The sequence below is a fragment of the Notothenia rossii genome (genome assembly GCF_949606895.1).
Source record: "Notothenia rossii genome assembly, chromosome: 5".
Taxonomy (NCBI): domain Eukaryota; kingdom Metazoa; phylum Chordata; class Actinopteri; order Perciformes; family Nototheniidae; genus Notothenia; species Notothenia rossii.
Genome location: NC_136903.1, coordinates 4,405,370 through 4,430,046, shown reverse-complemented (window position 1 = coordinate 4,430,046; position 24,677 = coordinate 4,405,370). Strand labels below are relative to the sequence as shown.

Below are 24,677 nucleotides of genomic sequence, written 5' to 3'. Positions count from 1 at the left end.
TCTTATCCATCACCGCCTCTGCTTATTAAGACCTTCTGTGATTTGGCGTTATCAGCAGAGATCGACCACAGCGTCCACTGGCCGGAGGAAGATGGATGCGACATCATCTGAGGTGAGAAAACCCAACTCCTTTTTTGTCTTTAAAGAAAGTTCACGAGTTGCTCTGAAGTTTGAACGAGCACAAGACGGTTTTGATTCTATGGTTCAGAGATAAATCATGGGAAGACTCATTTATTATATTATACAGCTTTGCATTTAATTTGCTTTACCCGTATTTCTTTTGTTCTATAGCTTTCTCACGTTTTCACCTTTCATTTGAGGTATTTGTATGTTCCTTGAAAGCAAAATAAAACAATGAAGAGAGTGATCCAGTGGAACACAAAAGCATCGTACACAATTTAAACCAATCAATGTTGTTTAATTAACAAGGATAATCTGGTGTTTTTGAGTTGATGAGTAGTGCAGATATCAATGTCAAATCAATCGACAGGAAGGAGAATACTTACTTCCGGGTGCAAAATCCTCCGTTATCCAATGGGAATGGACGCTCACATTCCCTTTAACTGCCGCCGACATGGACCGATGCGGTGCTTCCCTGAGCGTCAAATACCGCCGCCGATGGGAATACATTGCAATCAGTTGAAAGCTCTTTGCGTCCGTTTATGAAGCTGAAGGAGACTCGGCGTGTCACAACTGCACGCCAAAGGACCCTGACCAAGCGTCGCTCCTGGAAGTTCAGGGAGTGAGACTGTGTGGCCTTTTCTTTCTCGTAAATTATGTATACATAAAAAACTGTTGTTTTTTAAGATACAGAGAAGGCAAGTTTGACTTGGGTTGATTCTCATCTGTTTTCTCAGTGTGTGTTCGGGCGGAAGACACCTTCTCCATTTTGAAGACTAGGATTAAGAATGAGCTTTTTGATGAAGCTCAAAGTTAGGGCTTCCTAGAATCAGCCCTACGGTACGTCTACACTACAGGCATCAAAAAATGCTTTCAACGCTTCGCCCATTCACTTGAATGGGGTGACGTAGAAGATTTTTAATCTTCGCCGAACTGCATTGTGGGGAGCATGGCATGGCTTTGCAAGCATCACGAGCATCTATCGGCATCAAAAGTTGAACAATGTTCAACTTTTGAGGCTCGATGCTTGGCATCAGCCAATCAAATCCCGTTTATGCAAATCCCGCCAGTGCAAGCGCAGCCAATCAAACCGCGTGCAAGCTGGGAGAGCCAGACCGCAGTTCATTTCCTCATATTCCAAACGAGATATTACGGTAGCAAATCACCCGGTTCTTTACGACCGGAACTATTTACCGGGATACAAACCGGAGGAACCAGGCATGGAGGGAGGTGGCAGAGACAGTGGGTGAAACTGATAGTTTTTTCACCTGTTTGGAGAGTTTATATCCAGTTTAATTCTTTTTAACATTGCTATTGCTTTGTATGTCGGGGGCGGGAGATTCATGTGATTGGTTGCTCGCAAAAAATCGCCAAGCTTCAGACACGCCCAGCTTCAAGATTTTTTCATGCCTGTAGTGTAGACGGAGGCTAAGACTGCCCAGAGTGTTGTGTGTCTGTCGCCTGGCAGGTTCTAAGCATTAAAGGCTTCACCTGGGTCAGGAGTTGTGGCTGTGCCTGTCATAGCGGTCCTGAGTCGTGATATGAGTCAGGGCTGTGCATGTTTTTAAAAACTATTTACTTGTACTTTATTTTGAATCACTAATATCGATCATTTTAATATGTAAACTGTACTTTGATAATGTCATCTGGGATTTTAGAGACATTTAACTGCATCTGCTTTTTTGCGGTTTCATCTGTAAATATATATGTTCTTTCATAAATGGAACTCATATATTGTATTTTATTGTTTCTAAAATATAAATTGAAAATTAACTATAGACAATAAACACATTTAGATCTGAAAAATCAAGTGAACAAGAACAATACATTTGTGTAATATTGAAATACTCAAGTTATTGTGTGTTATTTGTTTTTCTACTTGAACAAAAGATTGAGGTAAATGTTGAACAAATATATAGAGCGAAAAACAGTTGAAACTTTTTATTTTTTATTATTTGTTGAGGACTTTTTTAAGCTATACAAACATTCTCTAGAGAGTTGGACACAAATAAAATCAAAATAACTCAAAAGATTGAGAAACAATTTCTTCTTCTAATATTAATAAAGCATGAATCCTTAATGTACCACCAACAACTCACCAGATACATATCCCTTTAAAACAAATATTTAAAACTATAACCCAAAAAGAAACCTCTACTTTAATTATGAAAAAATAAAATAAGGGGTGCATTTCTTCTCACAGTTATCTTTGGCTGTATGAAACACTTCGTATATATACAACGATAAGGAAATAAAATGTTATGAATTTAACACCCAGAAATTTCAGGTCCGTGCAAATATTTCTTAATCATAAGAACATTATCTTTGATCGAAAAAGCAGAAAACATCAAATATGTGTACACTGCACCCACCCAATCATATACAAAGAGTATATTACATTTAGTGAGAGTGAGTCTTTCTGTTGAAAACTAAATGGTTGTTTTACTCAGTGTGATTGACAGGAGAGACGATCAGAGGGGCAGAGTTTTCACCACCTTCATTCAGACTGGGACAAAAGAATGGGTAGAGTTTCTCTTTGAAGCAGCAGCCAGTGAAGGAGTAGATCAGAGTTGCAGCATCAACATCATAAAAGGAGACCAGACCCTCCTCATAATCCACAAACACCCCCACCTTCTCAGGCTGAGACTTCAGAGAGAGACTGACTCTGGGAACAGCACAAGCTTTGTACTCATTTTCATTCCTCAACCATATCATCCAGTAACCATCCTGAGGAGACGCTGAGATCTTTCCCTTCCTGTTGATCGACTCTCTGACCACTCCTAAATCCCAGTCAGTCTTCCCTTTAACCTGAACCTCATAATAAAATCTTCCTGAAGAGAAACTCTGCTTTGCTAAGACACAGGAACACTGATCAAATCTCTCTGGATTGTTTGGGAGATTCTTCTTCACATCACCAAGTGTAACTTGTTTTCCATCATCAGACAGGATGAGATAGGGAAGTGCTGTATCAGGATCAAGAGTCACCTCCACCTCAGACTGCTGGACCCTCTTCAGCTCCACCTCAAGCAGCTTCTTCATCTGTTTCCTGAGCGTCTCCTCCAGCTGAGTCACAGCTCTCCTCACAGTCCCCTCATATGAAGGTGGACGGACCCTGACTTCTGTCCAGTTCTTGGTGGGTGGAGCAGCGTTCAGGGACGTGAAGCTTTGGAGGAGGTGGAGCTGGTCTTCAGAGCGTGAGAGCTGCTCCACCTCAGAGCTTCTCTTCTTCAGCTCAGAGACTTCCTGTTCCAGCTCTTTGATGAAGCCTTCAGCCTGTTCCTCTGTCTCTCTCTGCTTCTCTTTGATGGTGTCGATGAGCTCGGCCTGGCTTCTCTCAACAGACTCCTTCAGAGCGCTGAAGACCTGAACACCATCTGCTATCTCTCTGTCTGCTCCTTCCTTACTGAGCTCCACTGAGCGGTTCATCTCCTGAATCTTCAGTCGTCTCTTCTGGATCATCTGCTGGATTTCAGCCTCTGTCTTCCCCAGCTCAGCCTTCTTTCCTTCATATTCTTCTTTCAGAGGAACTACATCATGTGTCTTGTGGTCTGAAACAGAGCAGAGCATGCAGACACACACCTGGTCGGTCTTACAGAACAGCTCCAGCAGTTTATCGTGCTTCACACACATCCTGCTTTCCAGGTTCTCCTCAGGGTCGATCAGCTGATGTTTCTTCAGGCCTGCTCTTGTCAGGTGAGGCTCCAGGTGAGTCTCACAGTAGGACTCCAGACACACCAGGCAGGACTTCAGGGCCTTCAGTCTGGTTCCAGTGCAGACGTCACAGGGAACTTCTCCTGGTTTGACAACGTGTTGCTCTGAGCTGCTGCTGCTGGCTTTCTGTTGAGCTGACTGTCTGAACTGAGCAGCCATCTCAGAGATGAAAGTGTTGACCAGCAGCTCAGGTCTTGGGAAGAAGACCTTATTACAGTTGGGACACTGACTCGGGACATTTCTATCCCAGTGTTCAGAGATGCAGGCTTTACAGAAGTTGTGTCCACATGGTGTGGTGACTGGATCAGTGAACACATCCAGACAGATGGAGCACAGAAACTGATCTTCAGTCAGCAGACAGCTGGCAGCAGACATGTCTACTCTGTTGGAAAAAACATTAAATATAGTTATAGTATAATTATTTGTTTAAAAAGAATCAAACTATGAATATTCCTGAATTCCGTACAAATAGTAACTGAGTGGAGAAGAGCCCGATGTGCAGTTCAGTGTTAGTTATTGGAATTCACCAAGCCAATGTATGCATGTATTGAAGTATTATTTGAATTATTTGAAGGATTAAAGTAACGTGTTATGGCAGGAAAGTTCAATCTGGTATATTTATTTTAATGTCACCTTATATAGAATGTGTGTTAAACTTGTGATTTCTGCATTGAGTGACTTCTGCCTAGCAGATACCAAGAAGAAGTCTTGTTAAAGTTAATGATTCGTTTCCTGTAGACCCATAAAGAAGGGTGTCTATTGCAGCAGCTAGATGTGATTATTGCTGAACCATATCTGTGTTGGTGTTTTATTTGATTTCTTTGTTTTGTTCTTTCATGTGTGGGTACTGAATGGCTTCAAACATTGTGGAGAAATGAGCTTAAACATGTTTTATTACTCTGTATGAAAAAGGAGCAGTTGTGGATGACAGGAGACATTCTTCTTAAGATTTTCAGCATGTCAATTATCAGGGAAATCTACTTGTTTTAAATAGATGTGTGTGGTTAATTACTTTGTATTAATAATAACAGTATGTGTAAAGGAAGCTGGAAATATGCAATGTGAAACCTTTTATTTGAAGTAAAGATGTGAACAATAGCTCAAATGGCTGGAAAGGCTGCAGGACCAATGAGTGTGTTCTCTATATTGGGCCTGTGTGAAGTTTGACTATTTGAAAAGCATCTCTAATACTGCTTCAGAGCATAGGTCATGTGTTCCTCGTTATTATTGATATGAAGGTCATTTACATGTATTACGTATATTTAGCCAACTATAACAACTATATCTTAAAACATATTTTTAACTTGTGTGTGGTAACCTGAGGGGGGGAAGATGGCCACAGAGACAAAGAGCCATAAAGGGGAATGTGTGTGTGCTGGCTGCAAGATGTGAAATAAGATAAGGAAACTTGTTGTTTAGAGCAGGTTCGTTCCAGACACCAAAAGGTATCTGGTTTTCGTCAAACTGAAAGAGACTTTTTGTTTCCGGGTTTCTTCTGCTGCGTCGCGCTGATTGGGTACGACAGGCCATGTGTTGGTCTCTCCCAATGAGATGACCTCTGGGGGAAGCATCCACACACCTCCTCCTGTTAGTATGAAAGCCTGTGTTTCCTTTGGTTCGCTCTCCTCTTTTCTTCATACGGCCAAGGGGTAAGACCTCTCCCAGGAGAGGACCAGAGCAGGGGCACCCGAAGGGGGGCCCCTTTTGAATTGTTTTGTGTTGTATTGTATGTTCCACCATTAAAGCAGATGATTGTTTAACCCTTATCCTGGTGCTTTGACTTTTCCTTCTTGTAAAACAAACTCATAGAGGAACGCGCGGAGCAGAGGTTCTGCCCCAACAGTATTCAGGTACTATACTTGAGTTTTCTTTTATATTTTGTATTTATAACTCTCCACCAAAACTACAGCTGGACCTAATTCACTTTCAATCCAATACATTCATTGTTGATAGTTAGTTTGTTACTTTGCAGATATTACAAAAATAAAATAAGCAACAAAATTAGTATTTAATAAACCTCAGGGTAATTTACCAAGCAGTACAATAACATGTTCTACACATTGATCCATCAATAATTATAATCCAATTATATAATATATTTAACTTTTTTAAAAGGATGTTTACATTTTTTTCCTTGTAAATGTCCACATTGTGGTATTTTACTTCAATAAATGATCAGAGTACTTCTTACCCTGCTAGTAAATACTGAAGTCTGAGGTATTGATGTAAATGTATCCTCATAGTTATCACTAATTCCACCCTCCATACATCATTGTACTTTTAATTTGTAACTAACTTTAATCAAATTCAGTTTATCATTGCTCAGTTTGGTGTGCGTCTCTTTTGTTGGAGCCAACGAGCCGTTTGTCACTATGGTAACCAGCATTTAACTGCATCGCCCTATAAAAACATGTTGGGGAACAAGTCCGACTGGTCTGCAGTGTAGCGTGTTAAAGTCTGAAAGTGTTTCATTTAGCTCAGCTGGAGACTGAGAGTCAAGGAGTTCACAAACTTTACTTTAGATTATTTTTGCAAAGGGTTTTATTGTATTTACATAATTTATTGAGTATGCCTCTCACTGCCTGCTGCCAGTCACTTTTATAGCTGTAGCATTTAGCTGCTTGTTAGTTATTTGAATAAAAGTAGAAATATTTCCTAAAACATTGATAAACTAATATTTTATATTGTTGCAGTCTTAAATCTAAAGCCCTGCGTTCCTTGTCTTTATCAGCACTTTAATATGTAAAATCATAATAAGTATATATAAGTAATAAGTCAAATGGAAAACCATTAAAAACCCAACGATCCCTCCATGACTGTCACATTACACATGAATCAATATTATAATACGGCTACCCTGCTCATATGACAAAGCTGCTTATATTGCTATTAGAGGGAAAACGGTATTTAAAGCAGCCTGAGTACTTTTAATATTGAACTTAAGACATGTATTACTATAGAATGTCATGTATTTTGGTTTTAAAGTGTCTGAGGGAGGCATATATTCGGTATATGTCTGAACAGACGTACCAGCCTCAGATTCTGATTAAACTAAATCTTGTTCAAATATTTAGTTAGTGATTGTGTCTGTAGTTTACCCAGGGCCGTGGGAAGTAGGGGTGCTGAGGGTGCTGCTCCCCCTGATGGAGGACAGGGAATCTGCACGTCCACAAGATTAAATGGAAATATAATACAAAAAAACGAATTTTCAGCCCTGATGTAACAACATTCATAATTAAGTAAAGATAACACCCTTTTCACCCCGGTTACAGTTTCCATTTGCCCTGTACGATGAAAGTGGGGGATGTTGGCTTATCAGGCGCCCGCAGCTCACACACAGGACAGATATCAGCTGTCTGGACAGGACTGATAGCCTGACAGACTGAGAGGCTCAGTGAGGTAAAGGACTGAGTGTTTAGATAGTTCACTTTAGTCTAAGTTATCTCAGAGGGTCTCAAACGGTTTGTTAACAATTTATGTAAACAAATATTTCCAAGGCAACCTTTATAATTATTGGGATAAATAAAAACAGGTTTGAAATCATTCCAGTGCATACTATAGGACAGTAAACCAGAAATATTGTTTAAATCTGGAGAGATTAAAGAATATGCATAAATAAATAAATGTTAACTGGTAAAATAAGAAATAAATGAACAACAAAAATAAAATAAGTTACATTTACTTGTTATTGGCTATGTTAGGTTATTGGTTATGTCCACACACTTATTTGATTATTAAAATGTAAACCAATCTTTTCGATATGGGTGTTTAGAGTTGTACCCCTTAGATCTAGTCTCTGGCAATTCAGCTCAAAGTGCACCAGATTGAAGCATTTTACTTTATAATGTTGAAAAAAAATCTTCCCCCCACAGCACCCCCCATTTGAAACATGTTCCCACGGCTATGAGTTTACTCACCAGTGTTTGGCAGAGATTCTGCTGTGTTGTTGAGAAAAGCCGCTGGATTCAGTCGAGTGTTTCTTTAGAGAGAAACAGAGAGACGTGCAGCTGTTCTGTCGATCAGACAAGCTTTCACTTTCATTTCTGGGAAGTTGAAGCTCTCCTATTTCAGTGTAGCTCCACCTCTCAGTGGCCCGTCACCAGGAGGGAGTGGAGGAGGAACTACAAGAGCAACAAGGCCTTTCTTTATAAAATGGTGAGACCCACCAACACTTCAACTCCCATTTGGCCCAGTGGTTAGAGCGTTGGTCATCAGATCAAGGGGTGTTGGTGAACTCCAGTTCGAATACCGCCTGGGCCGGCACTGCGTCAGGCCGTTGTGTCCTTGGGCAAGACACTTTACCCGCATTTACTCCTGTGGGTAATGTCCACAGTAATGACTCTTACATGTCTAATATATGTAATGTGTAATTGTAAAGTGCTTTGAGCGCCCGTAAAATAAAAAAATGTACTGCATTATTATTATTATTATAATCCTTTCTGCTGCAAAAACTACAAATACCATCGATCTCAGAGAGTTTAAATGACTTAGTGGTTCTTTGTTTTGGAGCTGAAATACTACAGGTGACAGAAAAAGAGAAAAGCAAACTTTATTAAATTCATTTAGATTTTTATTTCAGATATTTTAGGGGCAACAATTTCCTATTCTTCCTTCACTTCAACTTCAATTATGTTTCCTATTAAACCAAACAGCAATTCCTTTTCAAGGTAAACTATTTTCTGATTTTATATTTAATTTAATATTCCATTCCCTACACACTGAATGTAAATAACATCCTGCTTTATATTATGTATAAAGCCCTTCAATAGTGTTTTATAGTCAGAGTTTATAGATGTTTTTATCTTCACAGTCTACTGTATGTTTTCTACTTCTAAATGCTGTTTTAATTTAATTTTGAGATGTTTAAATTTTAGAATTGTTTATTTCTGCTCTTTAATTTCTACTTGTGTGCAATGCCTTGATTTGTTTTATGCTTCTGCAATGCAAACCTTTCCCAAATTGGGATCAATAAAGTACCTCTAGTATCTTATCTTATCTAATTGTTTAGAAAAATCTGGTTTGGCTTTTAATAATCACATCATAAAATAAGTTATGGCTGTATGGAAAAGACAACACAGCTTTTGGTTTCCATGGACTGGTTATAAACATTTGTGATGTCAAAAACATTCAAATATGTTTCCCTCAAATCCTAATTGACAATGCAGTTTAGGTCATACATTAGTGACATACATAAAAACAACAACATGCTTTTTGACCCCAGAAAACAGAAACAAATGTAACAACAATAATACTTTTTTTTTCATCTTCAAAGGCAAATAATAAAAATGTAACTACAGAAAAATCTATGAGGACAAGAGAGTCTTTGCCTAATCCACAAACCCCCCACCCAACACCGTCTTGCAGTTTCAAAATGATTACAGGGTTTGTTTTACATCATATGTTCATGTGTTCACAGACATTTAATCATAACATTTTATAATGTTCCACTGATTTGGCAAAGAATCCCTCCTACTCGTCCTTCCACATATGAAGGTTTTTATATATCAACATTAATATATTACATAAAGGATATCACCAGATCACCAGGTTTGATGTTTCTACATTAGTGTTATTTACAGATGCACTTAACAGTTGACTAATACTTTATAAAGGGAAGATATCCTTTTCTTTCTCGTAAATTATGTTTACATAAAAAACAATAGTTTTTTAGATACAGAGAAGTCATGTTGGAGTTGGGTTTATTCTCATCTGTGTTCTCAGTGTGTGCTCGGGCTAAAGACACCTCATCAATTTTTACTGTAAGACTAGGATTGAGACTCAGCTTTTTTTCACTACACTAGCGGCACTTGTATTGTTTTTGTTTTGTATTGATTTGGACCCTGGACCTCTCGCAACCTAAGTGAGAATCATAAACCTACACCAAATAAACACTTATTTGTTTGAAGTTGGATTAACACTGAACTGCACGGGAATTGAACCCAGGTCACAAGAATGGGAATCTCTCAAAAGTCCACCGACGGAAGAGATTTCTAACGTCCATTTCAGAGTTCTGTACCTTTCTCTATTCTTCCATCCCCTACTCAACCCATATTGAGACCGTCTTGCATGCACCGCCCGGGAATCGAACCCGGGTCACAAGAATGGGAATCTTGTATGATACCACTACACTAGCAGCACTTGTACTCTGTTTGCTTATAGATTATTACTGCTGGGCAACGATTAACATTTTCAATGTTCTGGGTTAACCCCATTGTTATGCACAACATTCAATAATTAATCCAAAAGTAGTGTATTGTGCACTTTTATTTTAAAAGTAGTGGTGTATGAACAAAAGTGCATAAACAAATAAGGTCATTTTTAACAGAAGTATTCCCTTTACACAATAGCAGTTAAAATATTTATTGTAAATTTCAATTTAGACATTAATTCATGTAATTAAATCCAACATAAAACCAAAGCTATCTGCCACTGCTAGGGCATTAGCTTTTTTTCATCTAGTTAGTTACAGAAGAACAAGTTACCCTTAGAGTCCAGTGATAAGAAAATTCAATGTTGCAGTGGTTACAAATAACTCTGGCTCTCTCAACTCCTCCGCCTGGAAGAGATTTCAAATGTGCATTTCATGTCTTTCTACTTTTTAATTTAAAGTAAAAGTACTCTTTCTGCACAATGGCCCATTTCAAAAATAATGTCATTGTAATGGATTATAATTATTGATTCATGTGTTATTATTTAAAAATTACAGCAGGTAAAGGTAGTGCTGATTTATTTATTTATTTTTAAAGATGTGTTTTGTGCCAGAGAGTGACTTCATTGGAGATGCAGGGTTGAAAAGAGGAGAAAGAGGGGATGGCATTGCCTAAAATGTTTATTGTGCTCTAGATTCAAACCCTCTTACCTGGCAGCTCTTACCACCAGCAGCCCAATGGTAGATTTTTTGTTAAATATACCACCATGCATCTTAAGATCAATAAAATGTTGTCTTAACTTAAAATAATACATCTTCTTCGAGTCTGTAGCAATCTCAGATGTCGTTCTGCCAGTATCGGGCACGGTCCAGAGCTGATGTGGTAGGTTCTGCCAGGTCTTCTGGACTGCACCGGGGGGCATCAGCACATTCCAGTAGGTGGGACATTGTCTGCACTGATCCACAGCTGCACGTGTCTTCTGTGGTGTAGTTTTACACTTTCACCAGTGTTTTGCACCTCCCCTGTTCCACACGCAGTCTACTAAGTGACTTCCAGGTTGTCCAGCCAAGGTCATGTCCACTAGCGAGGCTTTCCGTTGGTGTGATTCCTCTGTCCAGCCATTCAAGAGCTCGTGTGTCATTTCTTTGCCATTCATCTTCCCAGATGTTGGTCCTTGCTGCTTGTTTGGTTGTCTGGAGGGGCAGGACTGTCTGCACAAAACTGGCTCTGGATCAGAGCCTGCGTGGGGCTGCTACGTGGCCATGCAAGGAGTGTCTGATGTCTGTCTCCTGTGTTCTCCGTTCATCTTGAGCCTTACATACAGTAGTCGTCTGATGTGCGGGGGAGACATGCCGGCTAGCGCATAGAGGGACGGGACAGGTGTTGTCTTAACGCATAGCGTGATGAATAATACATGACAAACTATTTGTTGATTACTTTTTGTATTATCTGAAGTAAACTACAGGAACCTCAAACATTGTACTAACCCTAACCCTAACCCTAACCCTAACCCTAACTGTCCACCTCTGCAAACAACTGATTGGTTGTGGAGGTGGTTAAGGAGTTACAGGACATCCTTCATTTGTCACAGCAACTTTCATTATCTGTAATAATGACAGAATGTTAATGCTGTATTAAAGATAACTAACTGTGTCCAGCCCTCATTCTCTCCTGTTTGTCCATCTATAGAAGACTCAGCAGCCGTCTCCATCACCGCCTGTGCTTATTAAGACCTTCTGTGATTCGGCGTTATCAATAGAGATCGACCACAGCGTCCACTGGCCGGAGGAAGATGGATGCAACATCAAAAGTTTGGACCAGTGAGGAGTGGCCAGCTCAGTGGACCACTGAGCTGAGAAAACCCCAACTCTTTTGTGGTCTTTGACCGAGCACAACACAGTTTTGATTCTGGGGTTCAGAGATAAATTATGGCAAGACCTTTATTTGAGTCCTTCCTGATGTCATTGTGATGTAACTATGTTCTGAAAGTAAACAAAGGAGTCCAATTGAGGTGTTTCAGATGAGGGGGGGGGGAGAGAGTTTGTGGGAGAGAAACACAGGGATTTTAGACTTTGCAGACCATTAACATGCACAAAAAACGATATAACTAGACGGAAGGGAAAAGCCCAAAAAGCATAATAAGGCTTCTTGGTTGGTTTCTGTATCTTGTGGGATACAGTGATTTGACAGGCTGTGTAATATTGATGTTGTATGTATGTAATATGGGTGAACTAATGGTGTAATAACAATGTTATATGGGGGTGATATAGATGAAATATCGGTTGGGATATATGGGATTAAATTGCCTAAAGTTTCTTCACGTTTTCAACTTTCTTGATTCATTTGAGGTATTTGTAAATTACTTGAGAGGGAAACAAAACAAGGAAGACAGAAATCCAGGGGAAATGTATTTAGCTTTTTATTTAATTGAGAATATGTTTAAACTATACAAAGCGTCGATAGAGAGTTGGACAATATGAAATGAAAATAACATAACAGATTGAGACACCACTTTTTCTTCTTCGCTTTGTAAAACCACTGCAGCTGAACATTATACAATCAGGATGTTCCAAAAAAAGTGTAAAAACATAAATCAAGAAATAATCCTTAAATTTGCCCTGAAATAGACCAGATAACAATCTCTTACAGGTTCCCCTAAATTACAATATTTAAAACTAATAATCCTTTTAAAAAACATATTCTTGCAGTTTCTAATGAATGCATGTGTTTTTCTAGTGCCATTATGAAACACTTCCTATTTATGATTAGGTGCTACTACAAAGTTTGGAGATCAACACCCCTACATTCAAGGACTTTGTTCATTCTTCTGGTTCAAAAGTACAGAATCAGAAGCTAACACATCAAAAAATATATACAATGCACTTCCCCAATGATATACATGCAGTATATTACATTTAGTGAGAGTGAATCTTTCTGTTGAAAATCAAATGGTTTTTCTAAAAAAAAAAACATTCTTATCTTTCTTACAGTGCAGATGCTTTTCTGCTTGCTCTTGCCTCTGCTTACTTTTTATGCTGATTTTCCTATTCTTATTCTCTGAAAACTTCGAGCAGCGGCTCCTGGACATTAACTTATCACTGGGACAGTTAATCTTCGTAAATAGACGGAGGGATTCAGCCATATTTCAACATTTTTACGACGACCTCAGTCTTACAGTAGCGTGGCCTAGCGACAGCTAAAGCCTGGTACTGCATGCTATTTAGCTTAAGCTAGTCGGTAGCAAAATGCCTCCATCCTCTACAGATGACTTCCACAAACTTCTACAGAAGATGGCTGTGTTGGAAATGAAAATGCAACGGTTGGAAGTTAACGTGGAAGTGAATGGACTATGTCGTGGGAATGACACCACTTTACCAGTGTTGCAAAATAATGGAAAAGCGTATGCTAACTCACAGCTAGTTAGCAGCTACAAGGATTCCAAGGAACAGGAGGGCTGTGTACCGGGTAATAAATCTAAAAGTGGTAGTCCTCCCTGGAACTCTCTGGGTGCAAAGTCTAAGAGTAAATCATTTCCATGGAATTTGGGAGGACGAATAACAGGCAGAGCCCAGCGCTCTGAAATCTGTGATGCGACCGGCTGGCCTGCATTGTTATCACTCAGGAAGAGCGCCTCTTCAACCCCTATTCATACTAGGAAACAGCCGTGGACAGCTGCTAAAGGGAGAACTACAAACAATCCTCCTAAACCACCAAGTGTGCCAATCCAGAAGAGATACGCTCCGCTGACACAGAACCGGAGATCTCTTTCTGATGACCTGGATAACCTGTCCTCTTCACACAGCAGGGTAAGGACCAATAGCTACTCCAAAAGTAAAAGGCTAGAGGGAAAGCTAACGACTGGGCCTGAAACTCTGATTCTGGGTGACTCTGCTGTAAGTGATGTAAAAAGTCTGTGTAGTAAGAACAACACCAAAGTACTCTGTTTTCCCAAGGATGTGGTCTCTGACTTGGCTGAGAAGATCCTGCATATTGGGGCTGAACATCCGACTGTGAAGAATGTGGTACTGCACATTGGAACAAATGATGTTGTGAAACAACAGTCAGAAATGCTGAAAAAGACTTCAAATGTTTGTTGGAAACTGTGAGCTCTCTAAATGCAGAGGTGTTCATCAGTGGCCCTCTACCGCCAGTCAGAAGAGGAGTGGAGAGATTCAGCAGACTGTTTGCACTGAACACCTGGCTTTCAGCAGCCTGTACCGACCATTCTGTCCATTTTATTGACAATTTTAACTTTTTCTGGGATCGCAGACATCTTTTTAAGGCAAATGGAATTTGCCTGAACAAGTCAGGAGTGAAATTGTTTATCTCTACCATATTCAACTGCCTGCGTCATCAATCTGTTCCCTCTGCCAAGGACAAGCAACAAGAGGAATCAAAACAGGAGAAAGAAACAACACATCGAGCAGAAAAACCTGAAGAAGTATCACTGCACCCGCCTGAGGAATGTTCTGATTATGGGAGACCTATGACACAAATGGAGGAGTCTCCACTGCCCGTCACCCCCCCTGTCAACGCACGACAGTCTTTCTTCTCTGACATCATTACCAAAAACAAAAACAACGCACGTGCCTTGTTTGCTACCGTCGATAGACTAACTAACCCCCCAGTGTCAGTAGCCTCTGAATTTCTATCCACCAGGGCGTGCAATGATTTTGCCTTCTTCACTGACAAAATTCAGAAAATCAGACAAGCAGTCAGTGTCTCTGTATCAGGTACAGCAAATGTGTTGTCCCTATGTCCACCTAATATCAATTCAGACATCATGACACAATTCCATCAGATTAATGATAAAAACCTAGAGGACATTATTCAACTTCTGAAATCCTCCTCCTGCTGCCTTCATATTATTCCAACAGGATTTTTCAAAGATGTTTTGCCTTGCATGGCTTCAGATCTACTTCATATAGTAAACACATCTCTTCACTCAGGTATTTTTCCACAGGCCCTGAAAACTGCAGTCATTAAACCGCTCCTAAAAAAGAATAATCTAGATCAGGGGTGTCCAAACTACGGCCCGCGGGCCAACTGCGGCCCGCCAACCATTTTTAATTGGCCCGTTTCAAAGTCTAAAAGTATAATGGACTATGGCCCACACATAATATTTGCGTTTAACTGTATTGTACTTCTTAGTTTCAACACTAGATGGAGCTACTGTCTTTAACAAGGCAGCGTCCCTACAAAGCAAGCAATCAAAGAAAAAATTTGCTCAGGGTCACCAGAAATGGCGGAACCAAAAAGACGCAAGATCGCAAGTGAGTGCAGAAAATTTCAGACTCGGTGGAAAAATGAATATTTTTTCATAGAAACCAAGGGGAAGTGTGTGTGTTTGATTTGCAATGAAACGGTTGCCGTTATGAAAGAGTACAATGTACGACGACATTACGAGACGAAACATCAGACCTTCACGTCCTACACTGGCGCCGAGCGGGAAGAGAAGGTGAAGCAAATGACAGCTAGCCTGCTAACCCAGCAACAGTTTTTTTTCCGTGCAAACAAAGCTCAAGAAAATGCTACAATAGCCAGTTATGAAGTAGCTCAACTCATTGCCCTACATGGGAAATCTTTCTCAGACGGTGACTTCATCAAACAGTGCCTCATTAAAGTCGTGGGAATAATGTGCCCGGAGAAAATGCAGGATTTTAACAACGTTAGCATGTCTAGAAATACGGTTGTGCGGCGAATTGAAGACTTGTCGGCTAACTTAAAGCAGCAAGTGTCAGATAAAGCTTGTGCTTGTGATTTTTACTCGATTGCATGTGATGAGAGTACAGATGCCACGGACACTGCACAGCTGTTAATCTTTTTGCGGGGAGTTGATGATAATTTTTGCATTACGGAGGAACTGCTTGATCTTCGGAGTCTAAAGGGGACAACAACTGGTAAGGACATTTTTGAAGCTGTGTCAGATGCAATTGACTCGATTGGACTTAAATGGGACAAGCTGTGTGGACTAACAACGGATGGGGCTCCAGCAATGACAGGCGAGCGCAAAGGAATGGCATCTATGGTATGCGCCAAGGTGCGAGAGAGCGGAGGGGAGGCTGTCAAAATGCACTGCATCATCCACCAAGAAGCCCTCTGTGCCAAGTCAGTCCAGCTTGGCGATGTGATGAACACAGTTGTGAAAACTGTCAATATAATTCGGGCACGAGGGCTCTACCACAGAGAATTTCAAGCGTTCCTCTCTGATGTCGATGCTGAATACGGGGACCTACTCTACCATTCTGATGTGCGCTGGCTTAGCCGTGGCTCTGTGCTGCAGCGGTTTTATTCCCTGAGATCAAATATCGACACGTTTTTGAAAGAAAAGGGCAGACCTCTGCATGAGCTCAGTGACCCTTTATGGTTGGCAGACCTGGCTTTTTTAGTTGATCTCACTGATCATCTCAACACCCTGAACAAGAGACTACAAGGCAAAGAGCAGCTGGTATCACAGCTGTATGCGCACATGAAAGCATTCCGTGCGAAGCTCCGTCTCTTCGAGTCACAACTGCGCAACTTCAATGTAGCGCACTTCCCCACGCTGACCGAAATCAAATGCGCGTTTCCAGATGCCCTCTCTGCTAAAATGGGAGAATATGTGTCTGTGATCACATCTCTCATTACAGAGTTCAGTCGGCGCTTTCAAGATTTTTCTGTCATTGAGAAGAAAATCACACTGTTTGCGGCTCCGTTTTCAATGGATGCAGAAGAAGTGGAAGAGAGTCTGCGATTAGAACTGATTGAAATGCAGTGTGATGATTCTCTGAAGAATCAACATCAGCTTCTCAACCTACCTGACTTCTACCGGAGCTTGGAAAAGGCCAAGATTCCTCTGATGAGACGCCACGCAAAACGAATGATGAGTCTGTTTGGCTCAACATACATCTGTGAGCAGACATTTTCTCTGTTAACGCTGAACAAAAGCAGATTGAGAACCAGAATGACCGACAGCCATCTCTGTGACGTCCTTCGCATCTCAACCACCAAACTTACTCCTGACCTGCCAGCTATCCTTCAGACCAAAGCGCAGCATCACTGCTCCCACTGAGTGCAACATTCTTCCCATTACTGGTGAGTTAAAAATATACACACAGTTTTCATGTGTTAATAAGCCCAAATACTTAATAAATTCAGTCAATTAAAGTTGAATTTTTTAACAAACATTAGTTGATGTGTTAACAAGCCCAATTATTTATTTATTTGTAAAAAACAAAATTAAAATCTACTAATGGAGAGCTGTGATGGAGGCTTTTTTTCTTCAAACATGTTCAATTATCAAACGTAATTTATCTGCATTTGATTGATTTTACCAATATTAGTGCATTAGAAGTGAGGCAGTATACTTCACGTCTAGTGAGTGGCCCAGTCCTTCGTATATTTTTCTGTATGTGGCCCTCAGGAAAAAAAGTTTGGACACCCCTGATCTAGATGCTTCAGTAATGAACAATTACAAGCCCATATCAAACCTGCCATTTCGAGGTAAAATCATTGAAAAAGTTGTTTTACAACAGTTGAGTAACTTCTTGCATTTGAATAACTGTTTGGATGTGTTCCAGTCAGGCTTTCATCCAAACCACATCACTGAGACTGCTCTTGTAAAGGTCTTCAATGACATCCACTTAAACACAGACAGTGGCAGAACTTCAGTGTTAGTGTTATTAGATCTCAGTGCTGCGTTTGACGCTGTTGACCACAACATATTACTAGACCGACTGGAAAACTGGGTGGGAGTTTCGGAAACAGTTCTACATTGATTTGAATCCTACTTAAAGGAAAGAAACAACTTTGTTTCTATAGGTAAATACACATCTGAGTTGACAAATATGACATGTGGGGTACCTCAAGGCTCCATATTGGGGCCTCTTCTCTTTAACGTCTACATGCTACCACTGGCTCAGATAATGAAGAACAACAAAATAAGTTACCATAGCTATGCAGATGACACACACATTTACGTAACCATTTCACCAGGAGACTATGCTCCAATTCAAACACTGAGTAAGTGCATTGAACAAATCAATGACTGGATGTGTCAGAACTTTCTCCAATTAAACAAAGATAAAACTGAGGTAATGGTTTTTGGAGCCAAGGCAGAACATATAAAAGTTAGCGCTGAGCTTCAGTCTGCAATGTTCAAAACAACAGATGAAGCCAGAAATCTAGGTGTAGTCATGGACTCTGGCCTGAGCTTCAACAGTCACATTAAAACAGTTACTAAATCAGCTTACTATCACCTAAAGAACATATCTAGGATTAAAAGACTGATGTCACAGCAGGATTTGGACAAACTTGTCCATGCTTTTATCTTCAGTAGACTGGACTACTGTAATGTAATCCCTCCTCTGTTGCTCTCCCTGAGGTTTCTCCCATGTTCCCCTTTAAACTGTGGGTTTTCTCTGGAATATTTTGCTTGTCATACTGATATTCTGTACAAACTGTGAAGTCCACTGAGACAAATGTAACATTTGTGATATTGGGCTATATAAATAAACATTGATTGATTGATAATGGTGTCTTCACAGGTCTCACAAAAAAATCTATTAGAAAGCTTCAGCTGATTCAGAACGCTGCTGCTCGAGTCCTCACTGACACTAAGAAAGTGGATCACATCACTCCTGCTCTGAAGTCTTTACACTGGCTTCCTGTGTGTCAAAGAATAGATTTCTAAATACTGCTGCTGGTTTATAAAGCACTGAATGGTTTAGGCCCAAAATACATTTCTGACCTCCTGCTAAATGATGAACCATCCAGATCTCTCAGGTCTTCAGGGACTGGTCAGCTTTCTGTCCCCAGAGTCAGAACTAAACATGGAGAAGCAGCGTTCAGTTATTATGCTCCAAATATCTGGAACAAACTCCCAGAAACCTGCAGGTCCATTGCAACTCTGACTACTTTTAAATCCGGGCTGAAGACTTTTCTTTTTGTCGCTGCTTTTAATTGAACTATTCACATCTTAAACTGCACTGTAACTTTTATCCATGTATTTTTCTTTTAATGTTTATTTGATTAGCTTTTCTTTTTAATGACTGATTTTAAATGCCATTTTCTTAATGTCTTTAATTTTTTGTAAAGCACTTTGAATTGCCTTGTGTTGAAAAGTGCTATATAAATAAACTTGCCTTGCCTTGCCTTGCCTACTCGGTGTGATTGACAGGAGAGATGATCAGAGCGGCAGAGTTTTTACCACCATTGTCGTTACAGGGACAAAAGTATGGGTAGAGTTTCTCTTTGAAGCAGCAGCCAGTGAAGGAGTAGATCAGAGCTGCAGCATCAACATCATAAAAGGAGACCAGACCCTCCTCATAATCCACAAACACCCCCACCTTCTCAGGCTGAGACTTCAAAGAGAGACAGACTGGGGGAGCAGCACAAGCTATGTACTCATTTCCATTCCTCAACACTATCGCCCAGTAACCATTCTGAGGAGACAGTGTGATCTTTCCCTTCCTGTTGATCCACTCTCTGGCCACTCCTAAATCCCACGTCTTCCCTTTAACCCGAACCTCGTAGTATAATCTTCCTGAAAAGAAACTCTGCTTTGCTAAGACACAAGCACACTGATCAAATCTCTCTGGATTGTCTGGGAGATTCTTCTCCAAATCACCAAGTTTAACTTGTTTTCCATCATCAGACAGGATGAGATAGGGACTTGCTGTATCAGGATCAAGAGTCACCTCCACCTCAGACTGCTGGACCCTCTTCAGCTCCACCTCAAGCAGCTTCTTCATCTGTTTCCTGAGCGTCTCCTCCAGCTGAGTCACAGCTCTCCTCACAGACCCCTCATATGAAGGTGGACGGACCCTGACTTTTGTCCAGTTCTTGGTGGGTGGAGCAGCGTTCAGGGACGTGAAGCTTTGGAGGAGGTGGAGCTGGTCTTCAGAGCGTGAGAGCTGCTCCACCTCAGAGCTTCTCTTCTTCAGCTCAGAGACTTCCTGTTCCAGCTCTTTGATGAAGCCTTCAGCCTGTTCCTCTGTCTCTCTCTGCTTCTCTTTGATGGTGTCCATGAGCTCGGCCTGGCTTCTCTCAACAGACTCCTTCAGAGCGGTGAAGACCTGAACACCATCTGCTATCTCTCTGTCTGCTCCTTCCTTACTGAGCTCCACTGAGCGGTTCATCTCCTGGATCTTCAGTCGTCTCTTCTGGATCATCTGCTGAATTTCAGCCTCTGTCTTCCCCAGCTCAGCCTTCTTTCCTTCATATTCTTCTTTCAGAGGAACTACATCATGTGTCTTGTGGTCTGAATAGGTGCAGTGGATGCAGACACACACCTGGTCGGTCTGACAGAACAGCTCCAGCAGTTTATCGTGCTTCACACACATCCTGCCTTCCAGGTTCTCCTCAGGGTCGATCAGCTGATGTTTCTTCAGACCAGACATTGTCAGGTGAGTCTCACAGTAGGAGGCCAGACACACCAGGCAGGACTTCAGGGCCTTCAGTCTGGTTCCAGTGCACACGTCACAGAGAACGTCTCCTGGCGACTGTCTGAACTGAGCAGCCATCTCAGAGATGAAAGTGTTGACCAGCAGTTCAGGTCTTGTATTGAAGAGCTTATTACAGTTGGGACACTTAAATGGGACTTTAGTATCCCAGTGTTCAGAGATGCAGGCTTTACAGAAGTTGTGTCCACATGGTGTGCTGACTGGATCAGTGAACACATCCAGACAGATGGAGCACAGCAACTGATCTTCAGTCAGCAGACATCTGGCAGCAGACATGTCTACTCTCTGGGGATACAATATGTGGAAAAAACATTAAATAAAGTTTAAATTGTTTGTTTAATAATAATCTAACTATGAATCGTCCTGAATTCCGTACAAATAGAAACTGAGTGAAGAAGAGCGCGATGTGCAGTTCAGTGTTATTTATTGGAAATCACCAAGTCAAGAAAATAGGTGAAAACATGGAAATCTTTTTCGCAACAATAATAAATGAAAACAATATGATATTATATTGTTGAGCCTAAATGTGATTATTAATAAATTAACAATTATTAATTTACACACATTAATTCAACATAAGTATCGAAAGAAAACACACAACACAGGACCATGACAGAGGGAGAGTAAAAAGGTGCATGTATTCAGGTACTGTACTGGAGTTTCTTTTATATTTTGTATTTATAACTCTACACCAAAATACAGCTGGACCTAATTCACTTTTCAATCCAATACATTCATTGTTGATAGTTAGTTTGTTACTTTGCAGATATTACAAAAATAAAATAAGCAACAAAATTAGGATTTAATAAACCTCAGGGTAATTTACCAAGCAGTACAATAACATGTTCTACACATTGATCCATCAATAATTATAATCCAATTATATAATATATTTAACTTTTTAAAAAGGATTTTCTTTTTCTTTTTTTTCTTTTCTTTGTAAATGTCCTCATTGTGGTATTTTACTTCAATAAATGATCAGAGTACTTCTTACCCTGCTAGTAAATACTGAAGTCTGAGGTATTGATGTAAATGTATCCTCATAGTTATCACTAATTCCATCCTCCATACATCATTGTACTTTTAATTTGTAACTAACTTTAATCACATTCAGTTTATCATTGCTCAGTTTGGTTTGCGTCTCTTCTGTTGGAGCCAACGAGCCGTTTGTCACTATGGTAACCAGCATTTAACTGCATCGCCCTATAAAAACATGTTGGGATCAAGTCCGACTGGTCTGCAGTGTAGCGTGTTAAAGTCTCAAAACGTTTCATTTAGCTCAGCTGGAGCCTGGGGCGGATACGGAGAGTCAAGGAGTTTGCAAATGTTACTTTAGATTATTTTTGTAACGGGTTTGATTGTATTTTCATAATTTATTGAGGCTGCCTCTCACTGCCTGCTGCCAGTCACTTTTATAGCTGTAGCATTTAGCTGCTTGTTAGTTATTTGAAAAAAAGTACAAATATTTCCTAAAACATTGATAAACTAATATTTTATATTTTGGCAGTCATTGAATCTAAAGCCCTCTGTTCTTTGTTTGTATCAGCACTTTAATATCTAAAATCATCATAAAGTTAAATTGAAAACCTTTAAAAACACACTGATCCCTCCATGACCGTCACATTACACATGAATCAATATTATAATACGGCTACCCTGCTCATATGACATCGCTGCTTATATTGATAAGTACTTTTAATCAGGGGCGTCGCCAGGCGGTAGCTTGGAGTTGCTGCAGCAACACCACATTTGGCCTAGCAACTGCAAGCAACCCCAAGAAATGTATGTTTTATTTTTTTATATATGTGAAATCCATAATCAGAAAAATGATTGTTTCGAAAGTGATATGCTACGGTACAGTACAAGTACTTTTGGGTGTTTCATTCAAGCTCGGCTCTGTGTGTGTGGCATGAGCAACCTGATCTCACCTGAATGCGTGACTTCACCACGACTCCTTAACACCGCATTTATACAACGTCCTGCAGTGAGCTTTTATTCTATAGAACGTTTTTTAAATCGACTTTATAGCTTGTAGTAACTCACGGGAGGCTTCTTTTATTTTATTTTGTATTCATAATGTATTATGGCAACCCTGTCTCCTAAAAATTACGTTCCCACAGAACTAAACTGCATTCTCAATTACGTTTAGCTAGAAACGTATTTTCTCCCACGTTACGTTCGTTATAAACGTATCTCCAATACGTTTATTTTCTACATATCTTTGCCATTTATTGTCTTGCTTATAATAATGATAATAGTGATTTATAAATATCATTTTCGAGCACATATTTGAAATCAGTAGGCGAGGCTGTAATTTCGCCAGCTGTTACTCTCATGAGCGAGGCAGAACATAATAGTTTTAACATGCCAAAAAGCTGCTGTCGTTTATTGCACCTCAAACATTAAAACAAATCCAGAGTTACGTGTTTCTGTACTTCCTCTAAGAAGAAAGGACAGTAACAGAAGATCTCTGTGGCTTCAGGCTTGATCTCCGTTCAAATGACAGCGTTAGTTTCCCCAAAAGTGTGCGGGGCTGTAAAGTGACGTAGATTTTATTCTCATCTATTATTCAAAACCGTTCTATTTGTTCTAACGTAAATTACATGCCAGTGTTTTATCTTTTTATGTATTTGTTTTTATTTTAAATCGTATAATGTCAGACTTTGTTTGCCATCTGTGAGGAAAAGAAATGGGGCTCAGAGCCTCAAAATACTGAAATCTGTATTTTTTTTAAATCTTTTTTTCCTTCTAATTTGTTATTCTTTTCTAAATAACACACTGTTATTTACTCAACAATAACACACAATTATCCTTGTTTTAATTTATTCGTTTAATTATATAATCTTGGGCTTTTTAGCCGTAAATAAAGTCATCGCAAACAGACGTAGGCCTGTAAGGGACATTTTGAGCAATACACACCACAAGCCACAAACAACCCACTGAACAGATTACCCAAGATCCTCCGCTTGAAGCTCGTTGATTCGATGTTTTAGCCGCAATGCATGTTGGGATATGATGTTAATGCGATATGATATCCAAAAACATTTAAAAAAAATAATAAAAATACTTTATTCCGAGTGTTCTTGCTTTTCTCTTTGGAAGTCATCAATTGCGTAGGCCACGCCCACTTCCGTTTTAACATAAACTCCCCCCACTTTAACTTTCACGTAATCAAACAAAACTCGCTACGCATATCTAGGGTGCAGAGACGAACAAAAAAGCCTCTTGGAGGGGTATAAAAGAATGTACAGGAAGTCGGCCATTTTCAATTTGGCGTCCGTACACATTTTGTATCGTGTTCGGGACTTTATCCGAACGACTCGAAATTCGTCGGGTATTATCTCGAGACATGGACGGCAAATTGTTATCAAGTAGTTTTTTTATTTTTCGCACGGCATTGCCGTGATTTGGCGCCAAAGTTTGCGTTCGCTCGATGCTAGGCGATCCCTCGCCATGGAACATGATGATGTCATAACGCCAACTGACATACTCTGAACGCCACCAAACTTCACATGATGGATAACACTGCGGCCTTGAACAGCTCTAGGTCAAATCTGATGTTACTTAATATGGCGTTACCATGGCAACGGATCCTTCGCCATTAAAAACGGTGTCGCTGTAACTCCAATGGACAAGGTCCAATCGTCCCCCAATCTTCACTTTTATATCACTGGTCAATGCCTCAACAGCTCTAAGTGAAATCTGAGATCTCACCGTATGCCGTTTCCATGGCAACGCGTCCCTCGCCAAAAAATACAATGTTGTAATTCAATGGAAAATGGTCCAAACAGCACCACACTTCAGATTATCATTGATGATCCGGCCCTCAACAGCTCTATGTCAATTAGGGGATGTCATCATATGCCGTTGCCATGGCGACAGATCCCTCGCCATGAAACATGGTGTTGTCGTAATTCAATGGAAAATCGTCCAAACGGCACCAGACTTCAGACTATCATTAATGGTCCGGCCCTCAACAGCTATATGTCAATTATGGGATGTCATCATATGCCGTTGCCATGGCGACAGATCCCTTGCCATTAAACATGGTGTTGTCGTAATTCAATGGAAAATCGTCCAAACGGCACCAGACTTAATATGATGGTTAATGGTCCGGCCCTCAACAGCTCTCCGCCAATTACGGGATGTCACCATATGCCGTTTCCACGGCAACGCGTCCCTCGCAAATAAACCTGGTGTTCTTGCAATTCAATGGAAAATCGTCCAAACGGCACCAGACTTCAGATGATGGCTA

The 24,677-nt window shown here is 40.3% G+C and overlaps 2 protein-coding genes across 2 annotated transcripts; both read right to left on the bottom strand.

Moving 5' to 3' along the window:
• Positions 1 to 2,046: 2,046 nt before the first annotated feature.
• On the bottom strand, positions 2,047 to 7,811 carry LOC307038450 (E3 ubiquitin-protein ligase TRIM21-like). The gene is made up of 2 exons (XM_079679847.1): positions 7,749 to 7,811; positions 2,047 to 4,213 (listed from the first exon to the last, which is right to left on the bottom strand). The coding sequence occupies exon 2, from the start codon at positions 4,204 to 4,206 to the stop codon at positions 2,563 to 2,565; it is 1,644 nt and encodes a 547-aa protein (XP_079535973.1). The 5' UTR covers positions 4,207 to 4,213; positions 7,749 to 7,811; the 3' UTR covers positions 2,047 to 2,562.
• A 9,602-nt stretch (positions 7,812 to 17,413) lies between these two features.
• On the bottom strand, positions 17,414 to 21,690 carry LOC307038457 (E3 ubiquitin-protein ligase TRIM21-like). Its single transcript, XM_079679856.1, has one exon. The coding sequence runs from the start codon at positions 20,696 to 20,698 to the stop codon at positions 19,118 to 19,120; it is 1,581 nt and encodes a 526-aa protein (XP_079535982.1). The 5' UTR covers positions 20,699 to 21,690; the 3' UTR covers positions 17,414 to 19,117.
• Positions 21,691 to 24,677: the final 2,987 nt, after the last annotated feature.

Excerpts from the sequence above, each read along its gene's own strand:
- LOC307038450 (XM_079679847.1), bottom strand. The coding sequence starts at position 4,206 with ATGTCTGCTGCCAGCTGTCTGCTGACTGAAGATCAGTTTCTGTGCTCC.
- LOC307038457 (XM_079679856.1), bottom strand. The coding sequence starts at position 20,698 with ATGTCTGCTGCCAGATGTCTGCTGACTGAAGATCAGTTGCTGTGCTCC.